Source organism: Engystomops pustulosus, chromosome 3 (assembly GCF_040894005.1).
Source record: "Engystomops pustulosus chromosome 3, aEngPut4.maternal, whole genome shotgun sequence".
NCBI lineage: Eukaryota > Metazoa > Chordata > Amphibia > Anura > Leptodactylidae > Engystomops > Engystomops pustulosus.
Genome location: NC_092413.1, coordinates 223853322 through 223877773, shown reverse-complemented (window position 1 = coordinate 223877773; position 24452 = coordinate 223853322). Strand labels below are relative to the sequence as shown.

Genomic DNA, 24452 nt, shown 5'->3' with positions numbered 1-24452 from the left:
TCCCGTAAGCAGTCACCACAGGTCTGATCTTAAGTTACCAACAACTTACTTAACCACATTAACCCAGTGTGTGGTGAAGGACACATATGACAATAACTGCACAATACTGACACCAATATTCATGAAGGTATGGTAAACTTCTGGAAACCCTTGTCTTGGTGGATGCAGAGCCCAACACATGGAAAGGCAGAGACTGCAGGACCAGGAACTAGTTTGGGTGCTCATTCAGCTTCTGCATCAGGGCAGTCAAATCAGAGATCAATTGCGAGTGATCAGAGACAATGGACCAGTCGTAGGAGAAGGATCATGACCACTGAATGTAGAAAAGAACTGATTTCTCCTACTGATAATAATTCCTTTATTTATATATATAGCACACAGATTACACGGAGCTTGTCACATCAGTCCCTGTCCCCATGGGGCTCACAGTCTAGTCACCTACCAGAATGTTTTTGAAATGTTGGAAGAAACTGGAGGACCTGGAGGAAACCCGCGCAAACATGGAGAAAACATACAAACTCTTAGAAGATGTTGACCTGGAGAAGACTTGGACCCAGGACCCAAGCGCTGCAAGGCTGTAGTGCTAACCACTGAACCACCGTGAAGCCCACATTAGGAAAAGGCCTAACTGCTGGGGAAGGGATGAGGGCTGCAGAACTTTCAAGTTTTAGGCTACACCAATACATTTATCTGCTCCTGGATCCCAGTCCACAGCTCCCAGGAGGTGTGTAGTGTTTTCCCACAGACAGATGAGATTCAGCACAGCCTGATGCCGTTTCCCCGTAGTTTTGGTAAAACAGGTGAAGCAGGCGCTGTGCTGACTGGATCAGGGTGCAGGAGAGATGGAAGCGCAGTAGAAGGAAACTGGAGGCGAGGAGTGATGTCCTTTTGTGCACCTTGCAACTTATAGCACATGTGATTTTGTCCACAACCTGTTGGTTCAGGGCAGGGATGGTTTGCTATAAAAGTATTGGTAGTGGGAACTTCATACTGTGGGACAACCACCCCCATAACATCTTTAAAGCCGTCTGTTTCCACCATCCTGAATGGGAACATTTCAAAGCCCATCAGTTTTATACTTCTCCCATGTAGGACCAGAGCTGCTGGTGAGTTGGGCCAAAATTCTGCTTTTGTAAATTGAATGCTTCCCTGGGAAGGTGTGGACAGGCTCGGTGATGTTGGTGCTGAAAGTGTAAGTGGCCTGACATCCTCCCTATGTGGAGAGAGAGGTGGCCTTGTCATCCGGGATGAGGAGGTAGAGGCTGAGACAACCAGAGCAGCAGCAGAAGCCTCAGGGGTTTCCAGTATTTTGGTGTTCCATCCTTTGCATCTCATGTTTATTTTGTGGGTGCCCGGTCATACATGAGGTGCCCAGATTATTGACACTTTGCCCTTGCTAAAGAGATCACCAAGCCTCACTAGCTTCTTGCTGATCTTCTGGTAGATTTGATAGATCTGGTGATGTTTCCTGGGGACCTGCACCCCAGCTGAGACTGAGGGGGTCCTGCAGCAATGTGATGTGCTGCCCCCGCTGCTGGAATAGTATATAGGGGACATCTCTATCCTCTGAGGTCTAATCACCATTAACATCAATGATGTTTATGTTACATAGAATTGTTTCACCTAAATCCCTTCCTCATCCAATCCCTTCCCTTCCTTGGTTGAACTTGATGGACATGTTTCTTTTTTCAACCGTATAAACTATGAAACTATTATAACGGGTCAAGCGATTTATTGCGCTTCTTCAACCATACACACAGATTAGATACCTATATCAACAATACAATTCCAGGAATCTGCAAGGTACCGCACCGGGGACTCACAGTGATTGGGGGACAATTAGGTGGTTATGACTAGAGGTTCTATCTTGGTAATGGCTTTGCATCCAGTGTCAAGGTAGCTAGGTGTAAAATAGGCCTTGTTCACTCCTGTCTGACCCAACAGGGCAGAAGTACAAAAATAAGGGGGGACGCTATGGTATAGAAGAAGTTCCCTTCAAGCTGCACACTTATTGTATAGGTGATGAATTCCGAGCAGTTGGTAGAAGTGAGGCCCTTGATGTTAATGGCAGTCCAGGCATGCACAGTCCAAACAGCAGCATATATAAGGCTTCCAATGGTTTATATTGTGGCCAGCTCGTCAGTCTGTTGGCTGGCTTGTGGTGTAGGCAGAAATTCTGGGCATTTGGGTAAACTTCACTGGATTGTGTCCTTGGAGACTGCTAAGCTGCTAATACAGCAGAGCCAAACAATCTGTTATACAATAAGCTCCATCTCTGCAGAGAGCTGCAGATCAGGTATTTACATCTTCTTGGCCATCCAGCACTGTTGCAGATTGCAGCTATCTGGAGTTGAAGCATCAGCACACAGACAGTTGTGGAAGTATCTTCATTGTGATCTTTACTGGAGATACACAGCAACCATTACATGCCTAACATGGGATCTCACAAACATGGAGGATACAAGAGAGAAACAATGGCACAACAGTTTATAAGCAAACACATTAACACTTAACACAGCGCCACCTGCTGTCTGTATGACCACAGCCCTCTAACATAAGCTAAAGCTGTTGTATATTCTCCAACACCCCTTCTCAAGCTAAGGCTTAGTCCATTAGGCCGAGCTTCTTCATGAGCCTAGAATGTCTCTCTGTGCTTAGAGGTTTCATGAACATATCCGTGAGCATCTCCTCAGTTGGGCAGTACTGTAATTCCAGAACTTCTTGTTGTTGAAAATCTCGCTGAAAATGAAACTTAACATTGATATGCTTGCTTTGTGGGTTGACTCTTTCCATCCGTGCGAGTGCAAGACATCCATGGTTGTCTTCAAAGACCGTCGTTGGTTCCAACTGTTGTTGACCCAAGTCGAACCAACAGTTGTCGTAGCCAGATAGCTTCTTGACTTGCATGCGCTGCTGCGACATACTCTGCTTCTGTTGATGAAAGTGCTACACACAGCTGTTTTCTGCTAGCTCAGCTTACAGCACCACCCGAAATGAGAAACAGATAGCCACTGGTGGATTTTCTGCCGCCCAATCAGCATCAACATATCCTATTAGGTTGCATTTGTTACTTGCTGGTAACTTTAGCATAAAATGCAAGGTTCCCTTTAAATAGCGTATAACTCTCTTTACGCCATTCCAATCTAGCTGACTTGGCTTTGAGGTTTTTCTGCATAAAATTCCTAAGGCTGCTGCAATATCTGGTCTTGTAGCAGTGGCGATGTACAGCAATTTTCCTATGGCTCTTCTAAATTGGTTATCATTTGGTAGGGATTTGTTTTGATTGTTCATTTCTTTAAGGTAGTTGGTTTCCATGGGAGACACGGGGAGACCAATCCAAAAGTCTCTATTATTTCCTGAATTTTCTGCTGCTGGTTCAGAAGAAAACTTCCATCTTCTTCCCTCTCGATGTGAATGCCGAGGTAGTTTCTTATGTTTCCAAGATCCTTTGTCTCAAAATTTAGATTCAAGGTTTGTAATATTCCTTGTTCATCCCCTTCTTGCTCAAAACAGACCAAAAGATCATCCACATAAATGAGCACAAAGATCCGTCTGTCTGTCAGTCTCTTTGTGTACAGGCAGGGGTCTGCCTTACTCTGCTGAAAGTCCTCACTGGTAAGGACCTCATGTCAATTCACATTCCACGCCCTGGCTGCCTGGTTTAGACCATATATACTTTTCTGAAGTTTGCATTCTAGGTCTGGTCTTTGCTCGTCTTTGAATCCTGGTGGTTGTTCTATATAAATGTCTTCAGGTAACTCACCATGTAGAAAGGCAGTTTTTACATCAAAGTGTTTCACCTGCATTTTGTTAGCTGCTACTGAGAGTAACGTTCTGATTGTAGCCACTGGAGCGAATGTCTCGTCGTAGTCTTCTCCATACTTTTGTGAGTATCCCTTGGCGACTAGTCTTGCTTTATATCGTTCAAGGGTGCCATCTGCATTGTATTTAACTTTAAAGGTCCACTTCCAGCCAATAGCTTTTCTTCCTGTTGGCAGTTCTGTCCACGTTTTAGTCTCGTGCAAAGATTTTATTTCTTCCTTTGCTTCCTTTATCCATTTACTGGCTTCCCTGTCCGGAAGCTGTGACAATTCTTCCCAGGATGCAGGTTCATAAGCAATAGCTGTACTCACTTTGTATGAGAGATGCACTGGGGCTTTACCCTTGTTTTCTCTAGTTGAACGCCTTGGTTCTGTATTTGGGGTCGGTTGTGTCATCTGACTCATGGTATCTGAGTTTGTATTGACTTCAGCTACTTGTTCAGAGGATGCAGTGGTTGTCTGGTCTTCATAATTTTTCTCTTCTGTTCTTGATTCCAGTGTAGTCATCACACCATCCTTTAGTTCTTCAATAAAAGTGACACTGTTGCTAATAGTAACCCTTTCAGTTTTGGTGTCTAGGATTCTGTATCCTTTGCAGTTATCACTATATCCTGCTAGAGCCCCCCCTACTGCTCTGTTCTGGAGTTTGGTGCTTTTCTCTTCTGGGATATAACCAAACCCTCTTATGTGTTGTACCTTTGGCTTCTCACCGTGCCACAGTTCATATGGGGTTTTCTCCACTGTCCTAGAGAAAAGTCTGTTCTGTAGATAAGTAGCTGTCACTGCAGCTTCACCCCAGTATTTCTCATGTAGTCCACAATCTGTTAGCATACACCTGATCATTTCAGTCAGTGTTCTGTTCTTCCTTTCGGCTGCCCCATTTTGCTCTGGTGTGTAGGGTACTGTCTTTTGGTGCTCTATACTGTGTTGATTTAAATAGGTCTCAATCTTGTGTCCAGTAAATTCTCCTCCATTATCACTTCTCAGTATCAGAGATTTCCTTTGAAATTTGTTGCTTGTCTTTGTTATGTAGTCCTGTAACGTATCCAAAATTTTGGTTTTGTTTTTCATTAGGTAAATAACTGTGTACCTTGAATAGTCATCTATGGAGGTCACTATATACCTGTTTCCAGCAGGAGTGCTTAGTCGCATTGGACCACACACGTCGCTGTGTATAATGTCAAGTGGTCTTGAGGTCTGCTCTCGCTTGCTTTAGGAAGTGTTGCCCTTGTAGCTTTGGATTTAATGCAACATTCACACCTAATGGTGTTTGTGCAACTGGATCCTTTGTCAGGTTCCTTTTCTATAGTTCCTGTATGCTGTCAGGATGTCTGTGGCCTAATCGTCTGTGCCATATGTGTATACAGTCATTGGGGGTCATTTACTAAGGGCCCGATTCGCGTTTTCCCGACGTGTTACCCGAATATTTCCGATTTGCCCTATATTGCCCCGGGATTTTGGTGCACACGATCGGATTGTGGTGCATCAGCACCGGCATGCATGCGACGGAAATCGGGGGGGTGTGGCCGAACGAAAACCCGACGGATTTGGAAAAAAAGCTGCATTTAAAAAAGGAAATTGTGTTGCGGAGCTTGAACTCACCTTCATCCAGGATAGGATCATGAACTTCGGTGCATTTCAGGGAACTTCAGCGCAGCAGCGCCACCTGGTCGACGTCGGGTGAACTGCCTTGATGAATCCCGGCCGGACCCGAATCCAGCGCAGAGAATGCGCCGCTGGATCGCGACCGGACTGGGTAAGTAAATCTGCCCCATTGTGTCCATGAGTGCATAGTTTTACCTGTTCCTTCACCGTGCTGAGGTTATACAAGTGCTCATTTATTTTGGCATTGACTACTACCTTCTTTCCGTGTAGGATAGCACACTCATCACCTTGGAATCTGACAGTAAGTCCTTTAGCTGTCAAGCGTTTCACCAATAACAGTCCACCTTCCAGACTGGGAACGTATATTGCAGTGATGGCAAACCTTTTAGCGGCCGAGTGCCCAAAAAGCAACCCAAAACACCCTTTATTTATTCCGAGGTGCCAACCAAAAATGAAAGCAGTAACTTATTGCTCCATGTTCTTCAACAACTTTCAATCCTATTGGCCTCCTGAGGACAGCTACACAATAGAAAAATGGAAAAGTTTCATCATTTTAGCTTCTTTCCAGGGTCCCTCTGTACACAGAGAATCATGGAGCCAGCAGGAGGTCCTCCAAAGATAATTCAGCCCTGTCTACTCATTCTCCCTCTTCCTACAGTCCCAAGTAGCGAAGTAAGTATCAAAATATGACTGTAAGCCACATCTTTTAAGTTGCTTGGAACTGCAGAAAGATTCTTTGAGTCCTGTCTGGTGTGCTGGGTCAGAGGCCCGTGTGCCCACAGAAAGGCTCTGAGTGCCACCTCTGGACCCGTGCCATAGGTTCTCCACCACTGATATGGTACATCCTGCATTGGTATGGCTGAACAGCCTCCATTTTTACTTGAGCTCAATAAGATTCCATGTCCAGTTCCTTCTGCAGGATAGATCATTTCCCTTTTAGTTGTGTCTAGCCCATTGAAGAAGTTCCCATTGCTTGTCATGTGACTTGTTGCACCAGAATAAATGCACCAAGTTTGTAGTTTTTGATCATCTGTTACTTTGAATGTACCATTCCAGTTATTAACATGTGGTTGGGATGTAGTAGCTTTGACCTTTTGGAATTAGTTTTTGTTGTTCTGCCTTCCATATTGTGCAGTCTTTCTTTAAGTGTCCCTGTTTGTGGCATCTGAAACGTTCATCTGCAGCTTTAAGGGCTGTTCCAGTATCAGTGTCCGTATATTCAGGCTCAAGTTCCTTTCTTCTCTGAAATTCATCAGCCGAGTCTTTACAGATTCTCGGGTCAGGTCTGCCTCAGGTCTCCGGAGCATTGATCAGTGCGCTGTATGAGTCTGGTAAACTACGTAACAATATGGCTGCCACGTGACCCATTGTCCTCAGCTGTGTAGCCACTTCCAGCATTGCAGTTATTTGCTCTCGTAGGTCTTTTTCTTTGTTAAGTCTCATTCTGTATAATTTTCTGAGCAGGAATAACTCGCTGGATCTCTCATACATCCTCTGTAATGCCTCCCACATTCCCTGTGCTGTATTCTCATGTCTTATATAACAGACTTATGGTGGCCATGGCCTGTCTGCTCTTCTTGTCCCATTCCTGGTCATTGATCTGTGGTCTTTCTGTAGTAATAACCTCGCACAGGTCGTCCTTGGATAATAACAGTTCTGATAATTGTCATTGTTCGGCTTGGACGCTGTCAGTCTGAGCTCTGAGCTGCGGCCATTCTGCTGATCCTCTCCTTTATATATCAGACCCTTCCTCTTTCTTGTATCCGGAGATGAGGATCTTTCACCAGGATCTGCTGCTGTCTTGTCTGGGTACTGGATTTTGTGTTCTGTGTCCTGGGCCATAACCTGTTGCAGATTGCAGCTATCTGGAGTTGAAGCATCAGCACACAGTCAGTTATATTTATTGTGATCTTTACTGGAGATACACAGCAACCATTACATGCCTAACATGGGATCTCACAAACATGGAGGATACAAGAGAGATCTAACAAGCAGAGTAGTAAGACACTGGCACCACAGTTTATAAGCAAACACATTAACACTTAACACAGCGCCACCTGCTGTCTGTATGACCAAAGTCCTCTAACATAAGCTCAAGCTGTTGTATATTCTCCAACCAGCACATCATGTGACGTTTCGGGACGTTACCCCTTCTTCAGAGATGCCGACAGGCGGTTGCTCCAAATGCACATAATCATTTACGTCTTAGTGTATAATAAAAGGTCATCACACAGAGCAGCTCATATGTAACAGGACGACCTGGAGCCTCTGAGAAGACGAGGATGTGTGGGCAGATGAGTTTTCTAGGTTGTCATCATTATAGGGAGTGGAGCCGTGTCATGAGCAGGAAGGAGAGAACTTTACTGCTGGTGTCATATAAAACTTTACAGGTTCTGCTCCGGCTCCAACCTGCCCATCAGTAACACCGGCAGCAATTGTGGGTGTGGCTGGGGGCGTGGTCTGGATTTGGTATTGGGAACTAAGTCCAAACAGGATTTTGATGTTTCAGCCTGACAGAACAAAGCTGGACCCGAAACTTAAAGGAATCCCATAATTTTATTGCATGCATTATGAAACAAACATAGCTTGAGAATTCTGTAGCGACACTGATGCAGAAACATATCTTGTTTAATCCCTGAACTGAGTAGTTTTGCTGAAAAAACTATTATAAAATGATGATAATGAGTCTCTGTTGCTCCTGTGGCTGCTCCGGTGCTTCTCCCCTTACCCTAACTATGCACTGCTCCAGAGAACGCTGTATTCACTGTGTTGTCCCTGACAGGCAGAAGTAATCAATCTCTGCACCATCCCCAGCTGCTGTGTATGAGTCATCCAGCTCAGGTTGATTAATCCTGCCTGGACAGTTCAGGAAGCTCCATGTAATGTGCTAATGCATGGCAGCCAGACATCACCCAGCTTTCCCAAGGTCCTGCATTCTATAATTATTTTTTGAACAAAACCACTCAGTTCAGGGATTAAACAAGATATGTTTCTGCATCAGTATAGCTACAGTTTTCTAAAGGTAAGTTTGCTTCACAATGCATAAACACGGATGGTAGATTTCCTTTCAATTAGTCTGCTCATCCCCAGTCATGAGTGTTGGTGACCTCTTTCATCCACATCCTGCAGTTACATCACAGTCTATACAGCAGTCACACAGAGGAGGAGACATGACACTATATACATCAGTCACACAGAGGAGGAGACATGACGCTATATACAGCAGTCACACAGAGGAGGAGACATGACACTATATACAGCAGTCACACAGAGGAGGAGACATGACACTATATACAGCAGTCACACAGAGGAGGAGACATGACGCTATATACAGCAGTCACACAGAGGAGGAGACATGACACTATATACAGCAGTCACACAGAGGAGGAGACATGACGCTATATACAGCAGTCACACAGAGGAGGAGACATGACACTATATACAGCAGTCACACAGAGGAGGAGACATGACACTATATACAGCAGTCACACAGAGGAGGAGACATGACGCTATATACAGCAGTCACATAGAGGAGGAGACATGACTCTATATACAGCAGTCACACAGAGGAGGAGACATGACACTATATACAGCAGTCACACAGAGGAGGAGACATGACGCTATATACAGCAGTCACACAGAGGAGGAGACATGGCGCTATATACAGCAGTCACACAGAGGAGGAGACATGACACTATATACAGCAGTCACACAGAGGAGGAGACATGACTCTATATACAGCAGTCACACAGAGGAGGAGACATGACACTATATACAGCAGTCACACAGAGGAGGAGACATGACGCTATATACAGCAGTCACACAGAGGAGGAGACATGGCGCTATATACAGCAGTCACACAGAGGAGGAGACATGACGCTATATACAGCAGTCACACAGAGGAGGAGACATGACACTATATACAGCAGTCACACAGAGGAGGAGACATGACGCTATATACAGCAGTCACACAGAGGAGGAGACATGACGCTATATACAGCAGTCACACAGAGGAGGAGACATGACACTATATACAGCAGTCACACAGAGGAGGAGACATGACACTATATACAGCAATCACACAGAGGAGGAGACATGACACTATATAAAGCAGTCACACAGAGGAGGATACATGACACTATATACAGCAGTCACACAGAGGAGGAGACATGACACTATATACAGCAGTCACACAGAGGAGACATGACGCTATATACAGCAGTCACACAGAGGAGGAGACATGACACTATATACAGCAGTCACACAGAGGAGGAGACATGACACTATATACAGCAGTCACACAGAGGAGGAGACATGACACTATATACAGCAGTCACACAGAGGAGGAGACATGACACTGTATACAGCAGTCACACAGAGGAGGAGACATGACACTATATACAGCAGTCACACAGAGGAGGAGACATGACGCTATATACAGCAGTCACACAGAGGAGGAGACATGACACTATATACAGCAGTCACACAGAGGAGGAGACATGACACTATATACAGCAGTCACACAGAGGAGGAGACATGACGCTATATACAGCAGTCACACAGAGGAGGAGACATGACACTATATACAGCAGTCACACAGAGGAGGAGACATGACACTATATACAGCAGTCACACAGAGGAGGAGACATGACACTATATACAGCAGTCACATAGAGGAGGAGACATGACACTATATACAGCAGTCACACAGAGGAGGAGACATGACACTATATACAGCAGTCACACAGAGGAGGAGACATGACACTATATACAGCAGTCACACAGAGGAGGAGACATGACACTATATACAGCAGTCACACAGAGGAGGAGACATGACGCTATATACAGCAGTCACACAGAGGAGGAGACATGACACTATATACAGCAGTCACACAGAGGAGGAGACATGACACTATATACAGCAGTCACACAGAGGAGGAGACATGACGCTATATACAGCAGTCACACGGAGGAGGAGACATGACACTATATACAGCAGTCACACAGAGGAGGAGACATGACACTGTATACAGCAGTCACACAGAGGAGGAGACATGACACTATATACAGCAGTCACACAGAGGAGGAGACATGACACTATATACAGCAGTCACACAGAGGAGGAGACATGACACTATATACAGCAGTCACACAGAGGAGGAGACATGACGCTATATACAGCAGTCACACAGAGGAGGAGACATGACACTATATACAGCAGTCACACGGAGGAGGAGACATGACGCTATATACAGCAGTCACATAGAGGAGGAGACATGACACTATATAGAGCAGTCACACGGAGGAGGAGACATGACACTATATACAGCAGTCACACAGAGGAGGAGACATGACACTATATACAGCAGTCACACAGAGGAGGAGACATGACACTATATACAGCAGTCACACAGAGGAGGAGACATGACACTATATACAGCAGTCACACAGAGGAGGAGACATGACGCTATATACAGCAGTCACACAGAGGAGGAGACATGACGCTATATACAGCAGTCACACAGAGGAGGAGACATGACGCTATATACAGCAGTCACACGGAGGAGGAGACATGACACTATATACAGCAGTCACACAGAGGGGGAGACATGACACTATATACAGCAGTCACACAGAGGAGGAGACATGACACTATATACAGCAGTCACACAGAGGAGGAGACATGACACTATATACAGCAGTCACACAGAGGAGGAGACATGACACTATATACAGCAGTCACACAGAGGAGGAGACATGACGCTATATACAGCAGTCACACAGAGGAGGAGACATGACACTTTATACAGCAGTCACACAGAGGAGGAGACATGACACTTTATACAGCAGTCACACAGAGGAGGGGACATGACACTATATACAGCAGTCACACAGAGGAGGAGACATGACGCTATATACAGCAGTCACACAGAGGAGGAGACATGACGCTATATACAGCAGTCACACAGAGGAGGAGACATGACACTATATACAGCAGTCACACAGAGGAGGAGACATGACACTATATACAGCAGTCACACAGAGGAGGAGACATGACACTTTATACAGCAGTCACACAGAGGAGGGGACATGACACTATATACAGCAGTCACACAGAGGAGGAGACATGACGCTATATACAGCAGTCACACAGAGGAGACATGACACTATATACAGCAGTCACACAGAGGAGGAGACATGACACTATATACAGCAGTCACACAGAGGAGGAGACATGACGCTATATACAGCAGTCACACAGAGGAGGAGACATGACACTATATACAGCAGTCACACAGAGGAGGAGACATGACACTATATACAGCAGTCACACAGAGGAGACATGACACTATATACAGCAGTCACACAGAGGAGGAGACATGACACTATATACAGCAGTCACACAGAGAAGGAGACATGGCGCTATATACAGCAGTCACACAGAGGAGGAGACATGACACTATATACAGCAGTCACACAGAGGAGGAGACATGACGCTATATACAGCAGTCACACAGAGGAGGAGACATGACGCTATATACAGCAGTCACACAGAGGAGACATGACACTATATACAGCAGTCACACAGAGGAGGAGACATGACACTATATACAGCAGTCACACAGGGGAGGAGACATGACACTATATACAGCAGTCACACAGAGGAGGAGAAATGACACTATATACAGCAGTCACACAGAGGAGGAGACATGACACTATATACAGCAGTCACACAGAGGAGGAGACATGACACTATATACAGCAGTCACACAGAGGAGGAGACATGACACTGTATACAGCAGTCACACAGAGGAGGAGACATGACGCTATATACAGCAGTCACACAGAGGAGGAGACATGACACTATATACAGCAGTCACACAGAGGAGGAGACATGACGCTATATACAGCAGTCACATAGAGGAGGTGACATGACACTATATACAGCAGTCACACAGAGGAGGAGACATGACACTATATACAGCAGTCACACAGAGGAGGAGACATGACACTATATACAGCAGTCACACAGAGGAGGTGACATGACACTATATACAGCAGTCACACAGAGGAGGAGACATGACACTATATACAGCAGTCACACAGAGGAGGAGACATGACGCTATATACAGCAGTCACAAAGAGGAGGAGACATGACACTATATACAGCAGTCACACAGAGGAGGAGACATGACACTATATACAGCAGTCACACAGAGGAGGAGACATGACACTATATACAGCAGTCACACAGAGGAGGAGACATGACACTATATACAGCAGTCACACAGAGGAGGAGACATGACGCTATATACAGCAGTCACACAGAGGAGGAGACATGACACTATATACAGCAGTCACACAGAGGAGGAGACATGACACTATATACAGCAGTCACACAGAGGAGGAGACATGACGCTATATACAGCAGTCACACAGAGGAGGAGACATGACACTATATACAGCAGTCACACAGAGGAGGAGACATGACACTATATACAGCAGTCACACAGAGGAGAAGACATGACGCTATATACAGCAGTCACACAGAGGAGACATGACACTATATACAGCAGTCACACAGAGGAGGAGACATGACACTATATACAGCAGTCACACAGAGGAGACATGACAATATATACAGCAGTCACACAGAGGAGGAGACATGACACTATATACAGCAGTCACACAGAGGAGGAGACATGACACTATATACAGCAGTCACACAGAGGAGGAGACATGACGCTATATACAGCAGTCACACAGAGGAGGAGACATGACGCTATATACAGCAGTCACACAGAGGAGGAGACATGACACTATATACAGCAGTCACACAGAGGAGGAGACATGACACTATATACAGCAGTCACACAGAGGAGGAGACATGACACTATATACAGCAGTCACACAGAGGAGGAGACATGACACTATATACAGCAGTCACACAGAGGAGGAGACATGACACTATATACAGCAGTCACACAGAGGAGGAGACATGACACTATATACAGCAGTCACACAGAGGAGGAGACATGACACTATATACAGCAGTCACACAGAGGAGGAGACATGACACTATATACAGCAGTCACACAGAGGAGGAGACATGACGCTATATACAGCAGTCACACAGAGGAGGAGACATGACACTATATACAGCAGTCACACAGAGGGGGAGACATGACACTATATACAGCAGTCACACAGAGGAGGAGACATGACACTATATACAGCAGTCACACAGAGGAGGAGACATGACACTATATACAGCAGTCACACAGAGGAGGAGACATGACACTATATACAGCAGTCACACAGAGGAGACATGACACTATATACAGCAGTCACACGGAGGAGGAGACATGACGCTATATACAGCAGTCACACAGAGGAGGAGACATGACACTATATACAGCAGTCACACAGAGGAGACATGACACTATATACAGCAGTCACACAGAGGAGGAGACATGACACTATATACAGCAGTCACACAGAGGAGGAGACATGACACTATATACAGCAGTCACACAGAGGAGGAGACATGACGCTATATACAGCAGTCACACAGAGGAGGAGACATGACGCTATATACAGCAGTCACACAGAGGAGGAGACATGACGCTATATACAGCAGTCACACAGAGGAGGAGACATGACGCTATATACAGCAGTCACACAGAGGAGGAGACATGACGCTATATACAGCAGTCACACAGAGGAGGAGACATGACGCTATATACAGCAGTCACACAGAGGAGGAGACATGACGCTATATACAGCAGTCACACAGAGGAGGAGACATGACGCTATATACAGCAGTCACACAGAGGAGGAGACATGACGCTATATACAGCAGTCACACAGAGGAGGAGACATGACGCTATATACAGCAGTCACACAGAGGAGGAGACATGACACTATATACAGCAGTCACACAGAGGAGGAGACATGACACTATATACAGCAGTCACACAGAGGAGGAGACATGACACTATATACAGCAGTCACACAGAGGAGGAGACATGACACTATACACAGCAGTCACACAGAGGAGGAGACATGACGCTATATACAGCAGTCACACAGAGGAGGAGACATGACACTATATACAGCAGTCACACAGAGGAGGAGACATGACACTATATACAGCAGTCACACAGAGGAGGAGACATGACACTATATACAGCAGTCACACAGAGGAGGAGACATGACACTATATACAGCAGTCACACAGAGGAGGAGACATAACGCTATATACAGCAGTCACACAGAGGAGGAGACATGACACTATATACAGCAGTCACACAGAGGAGGAGACATGACACTATATACAGCAGTCACACAGAGGAGGAGACATGACGCTATATACAGCAGTCACACAGAGGAGGAGACATGACGCTATATACAGCAGTCACACGGAGGAGGAGACATGACGCTATATACAGCAGTCACACGGAGGAGGAGACATGACGCTATATACAGCAGTCACACAGAGGAGGAGACATGACGCTATATACAGCAGTCACACAGAGGAGGAGACATGACGCTATATACAGCAGTCACACAGAGGAGACATGACACTATATACAGCAGTCACACAGAGGAGGAGACATGACACTATATACAGCAGTCACACAGAGGAGTAGACATGACACTATATACAGCAGTCACACAGAGGAGGAGACATGACACTATATACAGCAGTCACACAGAGGAGTAGACATGACACTATATATAGCAGTCACACAGAGGAGGAGACATGACGCTATATACAGCAGTCACACAGAGGAGGAGACATGACACTATATACAGCAGTCACACAGAGGAGGAGACATGACGCTATATACAGCAGTCACACGGAGGAGGAGACATGACGCTATATACAGCAGTCACACAGAGGAGGAGACATGACGCTATATACAGCAGTCACACAGAGGAGGAGACATGACGCTATATACAGCAGTCACACAGAGGAGGAGACATGACACTATATACAGCAGTCACACAGAGGAGGAGACATGACACTATATACAGCAGTCACACAGAGGAGGAGACATGACACTATATACAGCAGTCACACAGAGGAGGAGACATGACGCTATATACAGCAGTCACACAGAGGAGGAGACATGACACTATATACAGCAGTCACACAGAGGAGGAGACATGACGCTATATACAGCAGTCACACAGAGGAGGAGACATGACGCTATATACAGCAGTCACACAGAGGAGGAGACATGACGCTATATACAGCAGTCACACAGAGGAGGAGACATGACGCTATATACAGCAGTCACACAGAGGAGGAGACATGACACTATATACAGCAGTCACACAGAGGAGACATGACGCTATATACAGCAGTCACACAGAGGAGGAGACATGACACTATATACAGCAGTCACACAGAGGAGGAGACATGACGCTATATACAGCAGTCACACAGAGGAGACATGACACTATATACAGCAGTCACACAGAGGAGGAGACATGACACTATATACAGCAGTCACACAGAGGAGGAGACATGACACTATATACAGCAGTCACACAGAGGAGGAGACATGACGCTATATACAGCAGTCACACAGAGGAGGAGACATGACACTATATACAGCAGTCACACAGAGGAGGAGACATGACACTATATACAGCAGTCACACAGAGGAGACATGACACTATATACAGCAGTCACACAGAGGAGGAGACATGACACTATATACAGCAGTCACACAGAGGAGGAGACATGACACTATATACAGCAGTCACACGGAGGAGGAGACATGACACTATATACAGCAGTCACACAGAGGAGGAGACATGACACTATATACAGCAGTCACACAGAGGAGGAGACATGACGCTATATACAGCAGTCACACAGAGGAGGAGACATGACGCTATATACAGCAGTCACACAGAGGAGGAGACATGACGCTTTATACAGCAGTCACACAGAGGAGGAGACATGACGCTATATACAGCAGTCACACAGAGGAGGAGACATGACACTATATACAGCAGTCACACAGAGGAGGAGACATGACGCTTTATACAGCAGTCACACAGAGGAGGAGACATGACGCTATATACAGCAGTCACACAGAGGAGGAGACATGACACTATATACAGCAGTCACACAGAGGAGGAGACATGACACTATATACAGCAGTCACACAGAGGAGGAGACATGACACTATATACAGCAGTCACACAGAGGAGGAGACATGACACTATATACAGCAGTCACACAGAGGAGGAGACATGACACTATATACAGCAGTCACACAGAGGAGGAGACATGACACTATATACAGCAGTCACACAGAGGAGGAGACATGACACTATATACAGCAGTCACACAGAGGAGGAGACATGACACTATATACAGCAGTCACACAGAGGAGGAGACATGACACTATATACAGCAGTCACACAGAGGGGGAGACATGACACTATATACAGCAGTCACACAGAGGAGGAGACATGACACTATATACAGCAGTCACACAGAGGAGACATGACACTATATACAGCAGTCACACAGAGGAGGAGACATGACACTATATACAGCAGTCACACAGAGGAGACATGACACTATATACAGCAGTCACACAGAGGAGACATGACACTATATACAGCAGTCACACAGAGGAGGAGACATGACACTATATACAGCAGTCACACAGAGGAGGAGACATGACACTATATACAGCAGTCACACAGAGGAGGAGACATGACGCTATATACAGCAGTCACACAGAGGAGGAGACATGACACTATATACAGCAGTCACACAGAGGAGGAGACATAACACTATATACAGCAGTCACACAGAGGAGGAGACATGACACTATATACAGCAGTCACACAGAGGAGGAGACATGACACTATATACAGCAGTCACACAGAGGAGGAGACATGACACTATATACAGCAGTCACACAGAGGAGGAGACATGACGCTGGCTCAGGCTTTATATACCAGTCACATCTAAACCTGAAGCCACATCTGCAGTGACAGCTGACGGGACACTGATAGGACCTCTCTCTCCTCCTCTCTGAACCTCAGACGCAGCTCAGAATGTTCTCCGGGTCTCCAGTTCTGCTCCTGGTTCTTATCATGTTCTCTGTGGTGGTCCAGGGACATAACTTGGGTAAGTACCTCTTAGCCTTTGGGACTGGTTAAACATAGAACAGGTTTGAGGTTTCAGAGAAGGATTTACAGACTTGGTAACGGGGAGAGATAACAAATAGTAAAAAGTCTTATTTCAGGAGGGGAAGGAGTCCCGGATCAGAAAAGGAGACTTTCTAGGACCATAAGGGAGGTCCAGGAATGATGTCAGAATGTAGATAAGCAGAGTCTCTGGGAGCAGGAGAGCTCAGGGGTTCAGTCTAGAGAAGAGAGTGGGTCCAACTTCTAGAGCCCCCATTATCATCAGCAGATCCCTGCGTGTGCCCCCCTTACCCATAAAAATATATACACATTTATATTATATACATACATAAAGTCCTAAACGTATACACTCCCTTTTATATACTCGTATACTCTTATACACATTTATACACTAATACATAAAGTATACATTTATATTATATACAACAACATAAAGTTGTACATTCATACTCACTTTTATATATTTGTATACACTTACATACATGGATACACATTATGTAATACAGTATAGATAGTATATATCATATACATACAGTATACACTCACCAACATATACACATATATACAGTATACACTCTGCATATATACACATACATGCAGTATACACACAACACATTTACACATACATGTAGAATACACTCACCACATATACATACATACAGTATACACACACCACATATACACATACATGCAGTATACACTCACCACATATACACATACATGCAGTATACACTCACCACATATACACATGCATGCAGTATACTCACCACATATACACATACATGTAGTATACACTCACCGCATATACACATACATGCAGTATACATTCACCGCATATACACATACATGCAGTATACACTCACTATACATACACATACATGCAGTATACACTCACCACATGTACTCACCCATATGAGAGGGAAGGCGTGGTGTTGATGGGTGGGGGTTCTGGTGCAGGGCTGGGTGCACAGCTATACTTTGGGCTGGGAAAAGATCGGAGGATGTGCCGGTGGGCAGGCAAGCAAGATATTGGGTGGCTATGAGGGGGGTGGGAGAATGGTGCCCGGCACAGGTGGGCGGCTCTATGGACAGCACAGCAGGAGGGCCCCCGTTACTGCTGTGATGGGCCCGGCAATGGTCTAAGGCCTAAAGTGTGGGGGTAGCTGGAGTCCCTGGTGCATGTAGTGGCGTCTACCACCAGGTATATGTCATGCGTGACTGGGTGCAGGAGAACAGGACTTGTCCACACCTATCTGGGCCAGCGGTGGGAGGGGGCCCTCCTGGTGTATGTGTAGTGATGGCTCCCGAGTAGATGATGAATGGGGGGGGGGCGGGGTCCACAATGAGGAGAACATCCAGGATGAGGAGAAATGACTATGTAGAATGTGGAGAGGACGGAGCCTGTGATTCTTGGGGTGGAGGAAGGGTAACAACGATCCAGATATCTATAGGCAGATTGTCCACGCTCCAGATATCTATAGGCAGATTGTCCACGATCCAGATATCTATAGTCAGATTGTCCACCATCCAGATATCTATAGGCAGATTGTCCACCATCCAGATATCTATAGGCAGATTGTCCACCATCCAGATATCTATGGGCAGATTGTCCACGATCCAGATTTTTATAGGCAGATTGTCCACCATCCAGATATCTATGGGCAGATTGTCCACCATCCAGATATCTATGGGCAGATTGTCCACCATCCAGATATCTATAGGCAGATCGTCCACCATCCAGATATCTATGGGCAGATTGTCCACGCTCCAGATATCTATAGGCAGATTGTCCACCATCCAGATATCTATAGGAAGATCGTCCACCATCCAGATATCTATAGGCAGATTGTCCACCATCCAGATATATATGGGCAGATTGTCCACGATCCAGATTTTTATAGGCAGATTGTCCACCATCCAGATATCTATAGGCAGATTGTCCACCATCCAGATATCTATGGGCAGATTGTCCACCATCCAGATATCTATAGGCAGATCGTCCACCATCCAGATATCTATGGGCAGATTGTCCACCATCCAGATATCTATAGGCAGATTGTCCACCATCCAGATATCTATAGGAAGATCGTCCACCATCCAGATATCTATGGGCAGATTGTCCACCATCCAGATATCTATAGGCAGATTGTCCACCATCCAGATATCTATGGGCAGATTGTCCACGATCCAGATTTTTATAGGCAGATTGTCCACCATCCAGATATCTATGGGCAGATTGTCCACCATCCAGATATCTATGGGCAGATCGTCCACCATCCAGATATCTATAGGCAGATTGTCCACCATCCAGATATCTATAGGCAGATTGTCCACCATCCAGATATCTATAGGCAGATCGTCCACCATCCAGATATCTATAGGCAGATTGTCCACCATCCAGATATCTATAGGCAGATTGTCCACCATCCAGATATCTATAGGCAGATTGTCCACCATCCAGATATCTATGGGCAGATTGTCCACCATCCAGATATCTATGGGCAGATCGTCCACCATCCAGATATCTATGGGCAGATCGTCCACCATCCAGATATCTATGGGCAGATTGTCCACCATCCAGATATCTATGGGCAGATTGTCCACGCTCCAGATATCTATGGGCAGATTGTCCACGATGAGTGACAGCCGGGGTCATCGTGATGATCAGTGGTTTCTCCTCACATAAAGTCATACAGAAGTCTGAGGTTAAGGCTGCGTGTAGGGTTATGTTTCTGGCAGAGATTTTGGTTACAGTTGGGGTAAGGAAGTTATAGGTTAAGGAGGATATATATATATACCATATACACGTCCTGCTGTCAGGTTCCCTTATACTTATCAGTAATGGGGCAGATTTTCTACACATTACCGGTGATCTCTTGTCTCCTCGCCCCTGCGGCTCCTCAGCCAATCAGCAGAGCCTGGGGGACGCCCCCTCCCCATTATATGTGGGGATTTAGAGGGTTTGGTTTCTTCCGGTGGCTTCTGGGTGACACTTCTAGGGACCAATCAGTGAAGATAATAAGGTCTCCTGATAGCACATTGTATAGAGATAGTAATGAGTGTAGGACATGTAGATGGAATCAGGAGAAGACCCCGTAGCAGAGGAAACTAGAGCCCAATACCATGTAGATAGCACCCACCTGACCATCACCATGTAGATAGCACCCGCCTGACCATCACCGTGTAGATAGCACCCGCCTGACCATCACCGTGTAGATAGCACCCGCCTGACCATCACCGTGTAGATAGCACCCGCCCGACCATCACCGTGTAGATAGCACCCGCCCGACCATCACCGTGTAGATAGCACCCGCCCGACCGTCACCGTGTAGATAGCACCCGCCCGACCGTCACCGTGTAGATAGCACCCGCCTGACCGTCACCGTGTAGATAGCACCCGCCTCACCGTCACCGTGTAGATAGCACCCGCCTGATCATCACCATGTAGATAGCACCCGCCTGACCATCACCGTGTAGATAGCACCCGACCGACCATCACCATGTAGATAGCACCCGCCTGACCATCACCGTGTAGATAGCACCCGCCTGACCATCACCGTGTAGATAGCACCCGACCGACCATCACCATGTAGATAGCACCCGCCTGACCATCACCGTGTAGATAGCACCCGCCTGACCATCACCATGTAGATAGCACCCGCCTGACCATCACCATGTAGATAGCACCCGACCGACCGTCACCGTGTAGATAGCACCCGCCTGACCGTCACCATGACCCCTGATGACCTCACTAACCTCTTGTTGATCTTCTTGTAGATGTGAGAGATCTGAGTAGAGATTGTAGGATAAGACGAGGTTATTGTAAGCCGACGTGTCCTGCAACAATGAAGGAAAGCGGCTCCTGCAAGAGTGGAGTGTGCTGCATGCTGATCCCTAAATAGGACGACATGTTCATCCTGAGGTCCTGTCGTCCCCTCTTCACCATGTGTGATGTGACTTATCAATAAACAATTATTTCAATGAGATTGCGCCACATTTATTAAGTGTCTGCGCCAGTTCTGTGTGGGGACAGCAAAATGTGCCCCTAAAGGGGCAGTGACTGGTTAGCAGGACCATGCGCCACATTTATTACTGACGTACACAACAATACTAAAGAAATATGCATAAAAAAATGGAGCATTCTGCCGGAGCACTGCAGGGGGCGCAAGATTCATGAAGAACATGTGGTACATTTGATGAATTTGTCGCACACTCTTAGGCTACATTCACACGACCATAGGGGGAAATATCATAGTTTATGCGGTTGAAAAAAGACACTTGTCCATCAAGTTCAAGCAAGGAAGGGAAACAATTCTATATAACAACCATCAATGTTATTTAGGTGTAAAAGGCATCTAGACCCTTCTTGAAGCTCTCTGCTGTCCCTGCTGTGACCAGCGCCTGAGCTCTCTGCGGTCCCTGCTGTGCTCTGCGCCTGAGCTCTCTGCTGTCCCTGCTGTGACCAGTGCCTGAGCTCTCTGCTGTACCTGCTGTTACCAGCGCCTGAGCTCTCTGCTGTCCCTGCGGTGACCTGCGCCTGAGCTCTCTGCTGTCCCTTCTGTGCTCTGCTCCTGAGCTCTCTGCTGTCCCTGCTGTGCTCTGCGCCTGAGCTCTCTGTTGTCCCTGCTGTGCTCTGCGCCTGAGCTCTCTGCTGTCCCTGCTGTGCTCTGCGCCTGAGCTCTCTGCTGTCCCTGCTGTGCTCTGCGCCTGAGCTCTCTGCTGTCCCTGCTGTGCTCTGCGCCTGAGCTCTCTGCTGTCCCTGCTGTGCTCTGCGCCTGAGCTCTCTGCTGTCCCTGCTGTGCTCTGCGCCTGAGCTCTCTGCTGTCCCTGCTGTGCTCTGCGCCTGAGCTCTCTGCTGTCCCTGCTGTGCTCTGCGCCTGAGCTCTCTGCTGTCCCTGCTGTGCTCTGCGCCTGAGCTCTCTGCTGTCCCTGCTGTCCCTGCTGTGCTCTGCGCCTGAGCTCTCTGCTGACCCTGCTGTGCTCTGCTCCTGAGCTCTCTGCTCCCCCTGCTGTGCTCAGCCCCTGAGCTCTCTGCTGTCCCTGCTGTGCTCTGCGCCTGAGCTCTCTGCTGTCCCTGCTGTGACCAGCGCCTGAGCTCTCTGCTGTCCCTGCTGTGACCTGTGCCTGAGCTCTCTGCTGTCCCTGCTGTGACCTGCTCCTGAGCTCTCTGCGGTCCCTGCTTTACTCTGCTGCTTAGCTCTCTGCTGTCCCTGCTGTGCTCTGCTCATGAGCTCTCTGCTGTCCCTGCTTTACTCTGCTGCTTAGCTCTCTGCTGTCCCTGCTGTGCTCTGCTCATGAGCTCTCTGCTGTCCCTGCTGTGACCAGCGCCTGAGCTCTCTGCTGTCCCTGCTGTGCTCTGCTCATGAGCTCTCTGCTGTCCCTGCTGTGACCAGCGCCTGAGCTCTCTGCTGTCCCTGCTGTGCTCTGCTTATGAGCTCTCTGCTGTCCCTGCTGTGCTCTGCGCCTGAGCTCTCTGCTGTCCCTGCTGTGACCTGCGCCTGAGCTCTCTGCTGTCCCTGCTGTGACCAGTGCCTGAGCTCTCTGCTGTCCCTGCTGTGCTCTGCGCCTGAGCTCTCTGCTGTCCCTGCTGTGACCTGCGCCTGAGCTCTCTGCTGTCCCTGCTGTGACCAGTGCCTGAGCTCTCTGCTGTCCCTGCTGTGCTCTGCTCCTGAGCTCTCTGCTGTCCCTGCTGTGACCAGCGCCTGAGCTCTCTGCTGTCCCTGCTGTGACCAGCGCCTGAGCTCTCTGCTGTCCCTGCTGTGAACAGCGCCTGAGCTCTCTGCTGTCCCTGCTGTGCTCTGCTTATGAGCTCTCTGCTGTCCCTGCTTTGACCTGCGCCTGAGCTTTATCCTGTCCCTGCTGTGACCTTCGCCTGAGCTCTCTGCTGTCCCTGCTGTGACCTGCGCCTGAGCTCTCTGCTGTCCCTGCTGTGACCAGTGCCTGAGCTCTCTGCTGTACCTGCTGTTACCAGCGCCTGAGCTCTCTGCTGTCCCTTCTGTGCTCTGCTCCTGAGCTCTCTGCTGTCCCTTCTGTGCTCTGCTCCTGAGCTCTCTGCTGTCCCTGCTGTGCTCTGCGCCTGAGCTCTCTGCTGTCCCTGCTGTGACCTGCGCCTGAGCTCTCTGCTGTCCCTGCTGTGACCAGTGCCTGAGCTCTCTGCTGTCCCTGCTGTGCTCTGCTCCTGAGCTCTCTGCTGTCCCTTCTGTGACCAGCGCCTGAGCTCTCTGCTGTCCCTGCTGTGACCAGCGCCTGAGCTCTCTGCTGTCCCTGCTGTGAACAGCGCCTGAGCTCTCTGCTGTCCCTGCTGTGCTCTGCTTATGAGCTCTCTGCTGTCCCTGCTTTGACCTGCGCCTGAGCTTTATCCTGTCCCTGCTGTGACCTTCGCCTGAGCTCTCTGCTGTCCCTGCTGTGACCTGCGCCTGAGCTCTCTGCTGTCCCTGCTGTGACCAGTGCCTGAGCTCTCTGCTGTACCTGCTGTTACCAGCGCCTGAGCTCTCTGCTGTCCCTTCTGTGCTCTGCTCCTGAGCTCTCTGCTGTCCCTTCTGTGCTCTGCTCCTGAGCTCTCTGCTGTCCCTTCTGTGCTCTGCTCCTGAGCTCTCTGCTGTCCCTTCTGTGCTCTGCTCCTGAGCTCTCTGCTGTCCCTTCTGTGCTCTGCGCCTGAGCTCTCTGCTGTCCCTGCTGTGCTCTGCGCCTGAGCTCTCTGCTGTCCCTGCTGTGCTCTACTCCTGAGCTCTCTGCTGTCCCTGCTGTGCTCTACTCCTGATCTCTCTGCTGTCCCTGCTGTGACTAGCGCCTAAGCTCTCCGCATGTCCCTGCTGTGACCTGCGCCTGAGCTCTCTGCTG

General features: G+C 47.6%; 1 protein-coding gene and 1 long non-coding RNA gene across 2 annotated transcripts; one reads left to right on the top strand and one right to left on the bottom strand.

Moving 5' to 3' along the window:
- Positions 1 to 2604: 2604 nt before the first annotated feature.
- On the bottom strand, positions 2605 to 3291 carry LOC140122984 (uncharacterized). Its single transcript, XM_072144234.1, is given in 3 exon segments — positions 2605 to 2856; positions 2858 to 3024; positions 3027 to 3291. Coding segments are annotated over 3 exon segments (684 nt in total).
- Positions 3292 to 17244: 13953 nt separating this feature from the next.
- On the top strand, positions 17245 to 21598 carry LOC140120744 (uncharacterized). Its single transcript, XR_011853968.1, has 2 exons — positions 17245 to 17592; positions 21390 to 21598. It is a non-coding gene; the product is annotated as an uncharacterized lncRNA (long non-coding RNA).
- The last annotated feature ends 2854 nt before the right edge of the window (positions 21599 to 24452 follow it).